We start from the raw sequence: 12978 nt of genomic DNA on the forward strand, positions 1-12978 counted from the left end.
ATCCTTATTTCCTACCTACCATTCTCGTCTCTCCTGTTCCATAAGATACCCTCAAATGAGTCCTTATAATAAGCCTTCATTTTGCCTGAACTAGCTGTATTTTGTTCTTTGTGGGCCTATTACTTCCCACAGAAGAGACCAACTTCCTCATACACAGAAAGGAGTTGACTGAGTGGTCTCTAAGGCTTCTTCCAGATGTTGAACTGATTTCATAATAATACAGTCTTCATGCCAGGTGCTAGGCTGGGCACTGGGGACATGGCCATCCTTGCCCTAGCCCTTGAGTACAATGTTATAGAAACACAAGTTACCATTAGTAGTAGAAAGAGCTTGGAAGCACTTATGTTCTCCATCCAAAGCACATCTGGTGGGAAAAGGGATGGTCTGGCTCAACCCAGGCAACCCTGCTCTAGGTAACAGTCACCAAAACGCACTCATCTTTTGGGCTTCACCTCCCTGGCACATGAGGTCCTGATTTTGTTTTCCTAGCATCTGGGTGGCTAAATTGCGTGCTGTCATATCAAAGGGACATACATTCCAGTTCTTTGGGGAAAATTATACCACAGCCTCGGCATCAAAATTCAATTCTTACGTAAGTGACCACAAACAGAAGCACAACACAGGGCTGCTCAGAATGGGCTCTGGGCCGGGAGAGTGACTCCCAGATTTTCTCATGTGCATCATCTCCTTTAGCACTCAACCAAGGTCATTTATTTATCAAATGAGGAAACTGAGGCTTAGATGCAAAGCGGTCTCTAGCCCATCACTTACTCCTGTTTAGATAATACACATGTTTAAATAATGGCTGAGGCCAAGGTCTAGCTCTAGTCCCAAATGACTACGTTATATAAATGGAAACCTCCTCTCTGAGGCTCTCTTAACTTACAGACATAAAGGCAAAGATCTTGGTACTGTCTGAACATCCCATACCACAAATGCTTCTAATGAAAGCCTCTTATTTAACATCAGGGACAGCTACTATGGCCTCTCACAGCATGTCTGGTAGACCAGGACTTAGGTACCTGCACACAGGTTAGCAAGATCAGGTTCCTACTCCTCCAACCTAGAAGCAGGTAGGGAGTGGCAATGGAAACCTTCCCCACCACCACCATATACAACCAGCTTCCATAGCCCATCTAGAGAGTCGTAGGCAAGGAGCCTGGGCTGGGAGTCAGGAGACCTGAATTCCAATCTCTGCCTAATTTCTTTCCCATTTTTAGGCCTCAGTCTCCACATCTTGAAAGCAACAGCCCTAAAGCAGACCTGTATGGGTCCTCATGAGCTTTCTTCCATGGGGATACAAAACTAGAAGGTTCTTCTAGCAATCTAGAAAAAACTAGAAGGTTCATCTTGCTTCCCAATTTAAGAATCCATACATTGGCAATCCCAGCACTTGATAGAAGATAACCAATGCTATACCACTGAACTGATAGACTTTGGCCAAAATTAAAGACAACTGACATAAGTTACACTGAATCACATTAATAATCACTATTGATTTTTTCTGAAATGCTTCAAGCAGCCATTAAACCTCCATCACAACTCTCATGAGCCCCTTGGAGATGAGGCTCCTAGGCAAGTAAGCACCAGACTAGATTTTCTCCAAGGTCCCTTCAACTTTGATGTCACTGTAGTGATTCCCAGCACCCAGCAAAAAGGCAGGGCTATGGAGATCAGGAAGCTGAAAGGCAGTCAGAGAGCCCTGCAGTAACCCCAACCAAGAGTAGTGGTTTTTCAGTCAGGGCTGTGGGCAGCTCACAGGCAAAGAGAGGCTGGTCAACAGTCTCAGACCAAGTATGCCAGGGTGGAGCTGGAAGCCACAGGGACTTCACTTCAGCCAAGCCCACAGAGGACTGTTGGCAGCACTGTCTTTGCCTACAAAAGGCAGACATTTCAAGAGAGCACCAACTAGAGGTCCCTGAACAACAGAGAAAAGGAACTATCCTTCCATTTCTCTTCTCGCCCTCCAATTCTCTCTCTCTGGCACTAGAAAACCAAGTAGGGATAAGAAAAATAATCAGTAGGTGTCTTTTCTATGGGTCCTGCAAGACCAAACAAAAAACAAAAAATACTAGTTGACAAGAAGCACAAAAGACAGTGAAATACATAAGAAACAGAAGGGATTTTAGACGCAAAGATCTGTATTCAGAATTCAAACCATCAATTTCAGTGTGACCTTGGACAAGTCATTTTACCTCTCTGAGCCTTGGTTTATTCATATGTAAAAGAATGTTAAGAATGCTACCAGACAAGAGTTTTATCAGGTGGTAGATGTGAAAAATGTTTTTAAACCCTAAAGATGTGTATGAAGGGTGAACAGCATTAGCTTGGAACACCCAGCTAACAGGTTTGAGCATGAATTTTCTTGTCTCTTTGCTTCTGTAGACAAATGTATTCCTCACTCACTGACCTTTGCTGCTTATGTCAAGAGAAAATTCACCCTCAGTACTGAATCAGAAGGTTGGGCCACAGAACCCAGAATTCTGTATGAGACAGAGGTAACAAGGGAAGGTATTTTCACCTTTGGTTGTTTTATCTTCAGGAGGTCAGAGACGAAGGAAGTACATTTTCTTTACCTCAACCAATGCATAGGACCAATCTTGACTTTATCTAAAGTTTTCCTGAGACTAATTTTTCTTTAAGACTACAACCAGTTGAACACATCTGAACATATCACATGCATCACTAAGATAAGCTAGCCTCTAATGCAAGACCTACACTTGATTTTCAGCTCCTGTAAAAACCCTTTTAGACACTATAATTCTAGAGGCCAGGGTTGACCGTCTGAGTATCCCCAGGGTTTAGCATACTGCCTATAACAGACACTGGACGATCTGTATATTGACTGGTTGGTAATTTGAGTGATTTAGCTGGAACTGCTGGGGTGAATGTCCTGTAGTATTTCCCCCACATATGAACTGTCCCTTGCTACATTACTTAATGATAGTAATATCTTTCCCTTTCTCAAAGACCATTAGTTTCTCCATCATAACACATTGGGATTAACAAACCCAGTACTTCATCTGGGTTTGGCAAAGTGATTTGTAAACAGTAGGTGCTCCCATAAAATGTGTTAAGTGAATGCTGTTCTACTATTACGCCCAACTAAGTTCCCACATTTGAATCTGAAAAACCATAGCCAAATCTTTGAAAGCACAGGAAAAAAAAAAGGTACGTGTTTAAGTATTACTATTAAGAACTTTTTAGAATGTTAACAAGAAAACTCAGCCACTTAGGAGCTTGGGCACCTCTGTTTCATGAGATCAAAATTAGAAGGTACAATGGAAGTGAAGTATTTTAGGTTCTCTGCAAAGCCACTGAAACAAAGTCCTTGTAGACAATTAGAATGTCTATTTTATGGCTTCCCATTAAGGATTTCCTAACTCCATTCACTTACTAGTCATCTGAACCTTGCAGACAAATCACTTCATCTCTCTAGGCCTCAATTTTCTTCTCTGTAAAATGGAGATAACAAGTGTCCCTCCACCATTAAACTGAGAGTGAGGCGATCATGCATGCCATGTGCCTACCACGTGCCTAGTATAAAGCAGCTGCTCAAATAATGAGCAGAACACCTCCTCATATCATAAAGTGCTGGCTCAGTATTAAATGACCAAGCAGACCTTCATTTATCATGTTTGACTCTCCCTTTCACCAACACCAAGTACCGACCAGTCTAAGCATTTCAATGGACAGACCCTCCTACTCTCGCCCGCTGCAGCAGCCCAACCATGCTTGATTGCTCCCTTCTCAGGAAAACTCTTGTCTTCAGTCTCCTAGGCACTTACTCAGAACTTCCAAATGGTCATGAGTAAAATGGTACACGTCAGTGTGCTCTGGTTGCTGAATAAGCAAAACACTGCCTTCTGGCTTGGAAAACACTAACACACCAGGATGAAACCTTGGCAGCCAATCCATTCCTGCCTCCCAATGGCAGCCACTCATTGTGTGCCAGCCACACCAGGACTCCTACAGTCATGTGGAAATGCTGGCCCCCAGAGGTAAAGTCCAGAAGTAAACCCTTTGCCTCTTTTTACCACTTATTTCCGACCCATTTCCTAGACTGCTCAACACAAAGAGACTCAAATAAAAGCACCACCATCTGCAAAGCACACCACACTCTTTGCCAATGGGACGTAGCAAAAGGGGGAGTGGGGGTTAGCATGGAGCTCTAGTAGTTTTTCAGGAAGAGTCATGAGGTCCATATCATTTAAATCTTTCTCGGGAGTTGTGTTAATAATTTTACTCTAGTAGTTTTTTAGTTGATACTTATGTATATTCATTAGGAACTCAAAGAGCAAAATGTCATAAATTAACAAGAAGTTGTTTAATTACTAGAACTAGAAAAAGGTTTTAATAAAAAAATTCCCAGCTAGTGAAATGAATTCCTATTCACGAGTTTCCACATAATCCAAAAAGTACCCAAAAGTTCTATTCCTAAGAATTACCACAAAATAATACAAATGGCATTCTAAGTTTCCTAATAGCTCACTTGTGAAGCATATGCCAACAAGATTTTGCAGCTTGCCCCAAAACTTTTCCCTATTATTTTGAAGGCAATAATTTTTTTTAGACCTGAATTCTGAGCAAGATATTTAAACTAACCTGCCCTTTCCATCCACTGACCATCTCCCAGTATAATCTTAGGAAGAAAAATTTAAACTCAACTGTGGTGGTTATCAAAAAACAAAAGGGTATAGTTCATATTTCTGTAAAAGATAATTATCATTGAGTCCAACCTCATGGAATATGATTCAAGAGATAAAAGATGCAGACTGGGGACAATGACTTGTTGACCAGTAAAATACTCAAGTCCAGAAAAAGAATTACTAAATTATTGCACCATTCTGAATGAAACATTTACTGTTATATTTTTGGGAACATGAGTATTATCAATGTACTTTAACATGACACTTGAACTTCTAGCCTGGTTCCAATTTCTTCTTAAGTTCATAGGAGACATTTGTATTATAATTGAGTCTATTTTTCTACCCAATCTTGCAAAGCAGTATTCCTTCCTCCAAAAATGTATCTCTTGCAATTGCTTTTAAATTTAGTTACCTCAAACTAAGATCAAGAGCAGCTGCATATAATTTAACATTAACCCAATCCTCTGGTGTTGCTACAAAATATGGACACATACTCCTAACAAAGAGCATCACCAACTACTTACCCTTATCACACCCCACACAAACTGAATACAGTAACATTATCTCAATGTGCAGAAAGGAAAAGTTAAAATAACTGACAGCTCTATTAGCAGGCATCGAAGAACTTATCTAGAAGGAAAATAACCACTCAGTTTAGTCTATGTCACATCCTTTAGTTGCATATACAATTAGTACAGAAAAAGGATGCAAAATGCTCCTATATCAAAGTGTTCCAATTTATCACAATTATGTGAAGGGCAGACCCACATGGTATTGAGTGCCTGGCAATTCTGTTTAATCCCAGTCACTAAACCCAGACATTTAGCATCAGGCTAGCACAACAGTTTACAGAGAAAAAAAAAAAAAAAAAAAAAGATCCATTTACCTCTGGCTTTCAAGCAAACCTAACTAGTTAGGTGATATTTCTCCAACTGAATTTCAAAATTCAGTTCAATAACCCAACATTAAGTTCAGAGAGAACTCTAAAAGCGTCCTTAACTGACATTAAATGCTCAGACTAATTTGCAATACCAGGTAGGCAAGATGGGACCCAGCACTAACAGAAGTCTCTCTCCTAAAATTTAGTACTCCTGGGCTTCAAAATACCAGTCTGTGTGTAAACTGGTCTGAAGGGTGATTATCAAAGCCCATGTCAAGAACAGTCTGCCCACAGAAGCATCAGCTTCTCAGTGTTACAGAGGGCTGGACTGGCCATGGTGACCTTGCATCGAAAAGAGCCCCCCAAAACCTCAAACGAACTGCACCAAAATCCACCCAGAGCAACTGAGCTGCCTTCCCAACTTCCCCCAGTGCTATCCATTTCAGTTGCAATAGGTCTGGCTGGTTAGGAGGGGAGTGGTGCTTATTAGGACTTAAGGATGGTGCAGAGGTCCAGGACAAATGTCCTGTTTTTATTGAAGTTCAGTGACTTCCTCAGCTCTTGGGCTTGAGGGTTCCTCCTTACCTTACCCACCCTGCCCTACTGCTAATTTAATTTACTTAAAATTTTAAAGGAAATAGCTATACCCTTGGCCCTGACCCGGTTACCCACAAGGTTTCCCTAGAGGGTCTAGATAAAAGGAGCTGTTCTTTCTGCAGTCTCAGGCCTCCCGTCTCGGCATCTGCCTGATCCTCCAGGCAGCATCAGCCTCAGGTCTGCGTTCACAGCTCCTGCGTGCCCTGCGGGAAGGTCCTGCTGGCGCAGCAGCCTCCAGCATACCCAAACCTCCAGCGAAGGAAGCCGGGTGGGCACCTGCCAGCACAGATCTCTTTTCACCCAGGGCTTTGGGCACTGGAGACTCCACTGGGGTGGACACAGTCTCAGCCTCGGCTCCCTCTCATTCCTTTGGGATTTTTCCACCGGCCCTTGCCTGTACAGCTAAGCCCGCCCTCAACCGTGGAGAGCGCATTCACTGACCATCTCCCGGTCCCTTGCTTGGTGACCTTGGCCACGTTGCTTCGCTACCCTGGGTGGCCTGACACCATGTACTTCGCGGGTTATTGGAGGGTCACGGTGATGTGGGAAGCGCCAGGCTGACTGCATGACACCCAGTAAAGGCGCAAGATAAGGTCTTCCCTCTTCTTATGGGGGTGTCCAGAGCTCGCTCGGCTCCCCACCTTCAGCCTAAGGAGGTCGGCGCCCGGGGCCAACGGGGCAGGAGGCTCCTCCAGGGGATGTGGCTGCCCTAGACCGCAACATCCCCTTTCCCCGGCTCAAACAGACATCAAGGCAATTCAACTGCGAGACAGCGGCTGCGGGCGGAGGCAGCGCGAGGTCCTGGCGCGCGGGCCGATGTCCCCAGCGGGGCGCGCGCGGGGAACGCCGGCCCAACCTACCTCCTCCAGGAGCGTGACGGTGTTCCTGCAGTTGTGCAGCCGGGTGGTGAAGCTGGACGTGGTGGGCGAGTTGTAGTCCTCGGTGGTCTCGGCGATGAACTCGGAGACGGAGATCTGGTCCGGCATCCTGCCGGGGGGGCGAGACACAAGCGGGTGCGGGGGGTGAGTCACGGCGCAGGCTCCCGGGGCCGCGGGCCGCCCGGCGGCTCATGAACGCCCCGCGCAGCTCGCCACCCAGAGCCCCGCCGGGCAAGCTCCTGTCCCCGGCGACGGCGGCGGCGCTCGGCGCGGGGCCCTTCAAACTCCGAGCAGAGCACGAGGCAGGGGGCTCCAGAGGACCCGCCTCCCTCTGCTCATGCTGGCGGCGGCGGCGGGGAGGGGCGCGGCGGCGCTGCGCGGGGACTTGGCCGGCCGGCGCAGCTCCTCAGACGCTCTGACAGGCGGCAGCGAGGACACCGACTGACTGAGCGCACACTCCCGCGGGCGGGCGGCGCTCGGGCAACAGTCACGGGGACAAACAAGGAAGTGCTCTGCGCACGCGCCACCGCCTGCGCCCCGCCCCCACCGCCCGCGCCTCGCCTCCCAAGACACGTTCCGACGCGCGCGGCCGGGGTAACCACGCGACCCGCGCGGCTTCCGAAACCGAGTCGCGGGGCCGCCCCCGGATCCGGTGCTTCGGCTAGCTCGTTACGCGAGCGTATTGCAAGAAAGGGACCAAAAAAAGTTGTACGCATTCTTTTTTTAGTCCCATGTGGGTGCACGAAGCTAGGCCAAGAGCGCCGCCTCTGCTGCGAGGGCCGCGGGCCGAGTGCGGGGGGCTCCCGGGCGCTGGGGCGGCTCTGGGGCCCGGCGTGCAGCTGCTCGCTCGCCTGGCTGCCGTCCTCGTCCCTTTGCAGGGCGCTCACAGCCGCTGGAAGGAAGCCGCTGGTATTGTGCAGAGTGCTTAGGTCGCTAAAAGGCTAAAACAAATGAAATTGTTTTTACTTTTCTACAGTTTTCTAATAATTTCATTTGCACAATTTTTTTTTTAAACCTGGAGGTAGACGAGGGTTAGGGAGTGTAGAAGGCAATTCTCGAGGTGTAAATGGTAAATCTGTGCAACGCAAATGCCAAATTTCAGTGGAAAAAGTAACAACAGATTGCTCATTCCTCGGTCCCGGCAGATGGCTATTTTTTTTAACCAGCCCAATTTACTTAGTCCAAAAAATCCATTTAATTTCCATTGATTGCGGATGAAATGGGTTAAAAAAAAAAGTAATAGGCCCTTAGGAAGCTCAGCACGATTAGCTAATTGGAGCCAATAGGAGCTGCCTTGTACAATCACCTGGAAAAACGCGCCCCCTTAGGGCGGAATGCCCTGTGGCCTGACCCGGATTGAGTCCCTCCCACTTTGTATGGGTGTGTCTGTTCTCTGGTTGACCCCCAATCACAACGGAGTTTATCAGAGCAGGGACATTGGCACAGAAGTAGCCAACTGTTGTCAAAAGAAAATGCATCACCTTGCTTGTTGTCAACAAATACACTAAGGACCTATTGTGTGTCCTGGAGATTCAGTAATGGCAATGCCCCTGCCCTCACGAGCTTACTTGCTACTAGGGAAGCAGACAACCAACTGTGTAACAGGGGAGTACATATAAAGTAATAAAGTGACTGAGGTGCAATGACAAAGAATGTTCAAAGGCCTCTCTGTCAAGGTGACATCCTGGACAGAAAAGAATGAGAGGCTAAGTCCCATAGATATCCCATCAGCTATGGGATCTTGGCCTTTAGTTCACATGAAGAGGCAAGACAAGGACCCCAGCCGACCCCATGAAGCAGTTAGATCATAATGGATGAGAAGGCGCTTTGTGCACAGGTAAGCTATGAGAGTTCAGAGTGCTCTGAGCACCTGTGTTGTCTGTCCTGAACCTGCACTGTGCCTCCAACAAAGTGCTCAGTATCAGGTAGGCAAGTGATTCAGCTCACTAAAGGAAGACGGTCATAGGGCAGCAAACACGAATAAAGACTTTCCTGTTAAAGTGATGTGTGGAGAAAACTTTGAGAAGCAGTCTAAAAATAAAAATAAAAAAAACAAGCAGGCACCTGCTTTGCCCTCATTAGCACTTCAAAGATTTGGTTTGGTACACACTGAAATTGAAGTTCTGGGGAGACAGCCACATGGCAATAGCAGGCAGCTGAATGAAGAACTGTACCCACAGGTCACTTGCTCATGTGCAGTGACTGACAGAACGTGAGCTGTTGGAGTAGGTGCCTCCTACAAGAAAATCTTGCCTTTTCCCCACATACTAACCAGGACATCCTGCATCTGGAATGTTCTGTGACTTGGAGCAAATATGGCCCCTACTAGCTTGGGCTAATTAAGTTCTCTGAGCCTCAGAAACCCCACGCTACTCCATGGACAGGTTGAGAGTGGAACACCCAGCACTTAAGACTTCCAACCACATCAGGAAGGCCATTCTGTAGGCTGGAAACCTATCCAGCTTGTGATTTGGCATTTCTTCTATTCTTTGTATTCCCGCTGTCATCTAATGTCTGAACCCTCTGCTGGGCTGATGGCTCCTTCCATCTTATATGTGTGGCATACAGTAAATACTTGATAAATACGAGCTTTTATTAAAAGCCTAGAGTCAGTGAATAATTGCCATGATTCCAGGAGCCCTGGATTCCAGAGCTTTCCCAATAACTGATGCTGTCACCTGGAGCCTTAAAGCCATCACTTGTAAAATAAAGGGGTGGGTGTGTCAAAATGACCATGCAGTTCTTTCCCAGCTGGAGCTGAGTATGTAACTTCAGCCCTACAGATGCAAGGAGTAAATATTATTACAACGAGCTAAGCTAAACACAATGGTAAGTAGTCGGGGATTTCTTTCTTGACTGGATTCACCAGAAAACCCGAACTGCTGCCGTCAATGGTTGTTTCAGTTTCATTTGAAGATTATGTTATGTTTCTGCTCCTCCTCCCTATCTCCTCCAGCCAAGAAAGGAGTATGAACAATGAGACATTGTGCCCTGGTAAGTATATACCTCCTCAGACTGGTCTGCAATTCGAGTTTCAAAGGTTCACACCTTCACCCACCATTTCTGGGGTTCATGGGCCATAATCCTCTTTAAATTTGAAACCATGCCCCAGTAATCCATCTGCACCTCTCATTTTCTCAAATACCCTGAAAAACCATTCCTGGATATCAGAAAGCAAACCGAGTTTGATGTAGGCAAAACTTAAAATCTGGATTTCTTCGTGTATATTCAGAAATATACATCATTCTTTCCAGAGCCAGGAAATGCGTATCCATGTGCCTGCATGCGCGCGCACACACACACATGCACAACGTGTGCGTGCCCACCTTTATATATACATAGGGCAGGCATCATTTTTGCTGTCATTATCATAATCCCCATCAAAGGCTGTTCAGCACCTCTGTGCTCCTCATGCTAACTTCTTACTCTGAACACTGCTAACAGGTAAGACAGTGGTCCTTACTGGATACTTTGCATTTCCTTGAAAAGAGGCAGCAAGCACAGTAGGGCCTATTCTTATGGACAGCAATGGCATGACTGACCCCACTGTCACCAAAGAATTGGCTGAGTTTTATTTTCAGTTACAGGCTTCACTCACTCATCTGCCTAAAAACCACGAGGGTGCATTTGCAAGATGGCTGACAACATACCAGGTGTGGGGAGCTTGGGGTGCCCTGTGGGTGCAGGAAACCAAGAGGAGCTATTGGTACTATGATCAACAGTGCTAGCCAGCATCCCAGCCTGACCTGATGGAATGGCAGCTCCAAAGGCCTTTATGGACAGGGACAATGGGGTAGCAAAGGAAGAGAATATGCTTTGTGTGATGTGGACCTAGATTTGAATCTCTGTCGCTTATTAGCCTTGTTTACTCATCTGCAAAACTAGTGTAATAATAAAAGTACGCTACAGATTGTTACATGAAATAAAACGAGAAGATGTGGATAAAGAAGTTGACACATAGTGAATACTCAGCCAATTATTATTTCCCTTTGAACTCCCTTTTTATGTGAAGCATGACTATAAATACATCTCTTTTCATTCCAGGACTCAGATACATCTCTAAATTAGTCACCTGGAGGAGGAAAAAAGAGGGACAAGGGAGGCTGCACAGCAATTCTACATTGGGGATTTTGGATTTAGGAATTATTTTCAGAGATTTCACTTATTTCTTTAAGTATCCTGTGTGAAATCTGATCCATTAGTGATGGTTTTGGATTTTGAAGTAAATAAATGGTATTTAGAGTCAAATACAATGACTACTAATTGGGATCAAAAGTGAATGGAAGTTATAAAATAAAAGCCTTCTTTTCACACAGAACACAGTTCCTATAAAGAAGGTTATTTTGGGCAAGGAAACTTCTAGATAGACCAGGGTATTTATTTTGCAGGAGCATGAGTAACAGGCTCACGTGAGAAAGACTTGCCAAGAGCAGCTGTTAGATTTTGTTAAAGCCTTAGTTTTCACATCTGCATAATGGGGGCAATTCCAGTAACTATCTGTTAGTGCTCTGAGGATTCAATGAGCTAATAAAGCACATAAACTGGTTAGCAGGGTATGACACAGCATAAGCAGACAATACTTTTCATATATTATGGGAATATTGAAAACCTTACCTGGAGATGTAAATTCTGATATTCCATGTAAAGAAAAAAATTTCACTGAGACCTGATATGTACCAGACACTTTGCTAAGTATAGAATTAGGAGCACACACATCCTTTGTTTTCCTCCCCTTAGGTCCTTTATTTATTTATTTTTATTTTGGTATCATTAAACTTCAATTACATGAGCAACATTATGGTTATTAGACTCCCCCCATCATCAAGTCCCCACCACATACCCCATTACAGTCACTGTCCATCAGTGTAGTAAAATGCTATAGAGTCACTACTTCTCTTATCTGTGTTGTACAGCCCTCCCCATGCCTCCGCCTACATTATGTTTGCTAATCGTGATGCCCCTTTGTCCCCCTTGTCTCTCCCCTCCCACTCATCCTACCCAGTCCCTTTCCCTTTGGTAACTGTTAGTCCCTTCTGGGTTCTGTGAGTCTGCTGCTGTTTTGTTCCTTTAGTTTTTCTTTGTTCTTATACTCCACAGATGAGTGAAATCATTTGATACTTGTCTTTCTCTGCCTGGCTTATTTCACTGAGCATAATACCCTCTAGCTCCATCCATGTTGTTGCAAATGGTAGATTTGTTTTATTCTTATGGCTGAATAATATTCGATTGTGTATATGTACCACATCTTCTTCATGCATTCATCTACTGATGGACACTTAGGTTGCTTCCATTTCTTGGCTATTGTAAATAGTGTTGCAATAAACATAGGGGTGCATATGGCTTTTCCAAACTGGGCTGCTGCATTCCAGTAAATTCCTAGTAGTGGAATTCCTGGGTCAAACGGTATTTCTATTTTGTTTTTTGAGGAACCTCCATACTGCTTTCCACAAAAGTTGAACTAATTTACATTCCCACCAGCAGTGTAGGAGGGTTCCCCTTTCTCCACATCCTCGCCAACATTTGTTGTTTGTCTTTTGGATGGTGGCCATCCTTCCTAGTGTGACATGATATCTCATTGTAGTTTTAATTTGCATTTTTCTGATGATTAGTGATGTGGAGCATCTTTTCATGCGCCTGTTGGCCATCTGAATTTCTTCTTTGAAGAAGTGTCTGTTCAGAGCCTCTGCCCATTTTTTAATTGGCTTATTTGCTTTTTGTTTGTTGACGTGTGTGTAAGCTCTTTATATATGTTGTATGTAAACCCTTTATTGGGTATGTCATTTATGAATATATTCTCCCATACTGTAGGAGGGATTTTTGTTCTATTGATGGTGTCCTTTGCTGCACAAAAGCTTTTCAGCTGCTACAGTGCCACTTGTTCATTTTTGCTTTTGTTTCCCTTGCCCAGGGAGATATGTTCAATGAAGAAGTTGCTCATGTTTATGTCCAAGAAATTTTTGCTTATGTTTTCTTG

At 44.9% G+C, this 12978-nt stretch overlaps 1 protein-coding gene across 10 annotated transcripts in view; it reads right to left on the reverse strand.

The window, feature by feature from the left end:
• The window catches only part of ASAP1 (ArfGAP with SH3 domain, ankyrin repeat and PH domain 1), a 336296-nt gene that overhangs the window by 258117 nt on the left and 65201 nt on the right, over positions 1–12978 (reverse strand). For 5 of the 10 annotated variants that reach the window (XM_073230149.1, XM_037020669.2, XM_073230147.1 and 2 more), the window contains exon 3: positions 6987–7113. The exons of 1 other annotated variant lie outside the window; for it this stretch is intronic. In XM_073230149.1, coding sequence (XP_073086250.1) covers positions 6987–7113 — 127 coding nt within the window. Of the gene's footprint in view, positions 1–6986; positions 7545–12978 lie in introns of those variants that run through there. 4 more of the 10 variants (XM_073230146.1, XM_073230145.1, XM_073230142.1 and 1 more) reach the window with 4 other exon arrangements.

This window comes from Manis javanica, chromosome 2, assembly GCF_040802235.1.
Source record: "Manis javanica isolate MJ-LG chromosome 2, MJ_LKY, whole genome shotgun sequence".
Lineage (NCBI taxonomy): Eukaryota > Metazoa > Chordata > Mammalia > Pholidota > Manidae > Manis > Manis javanica.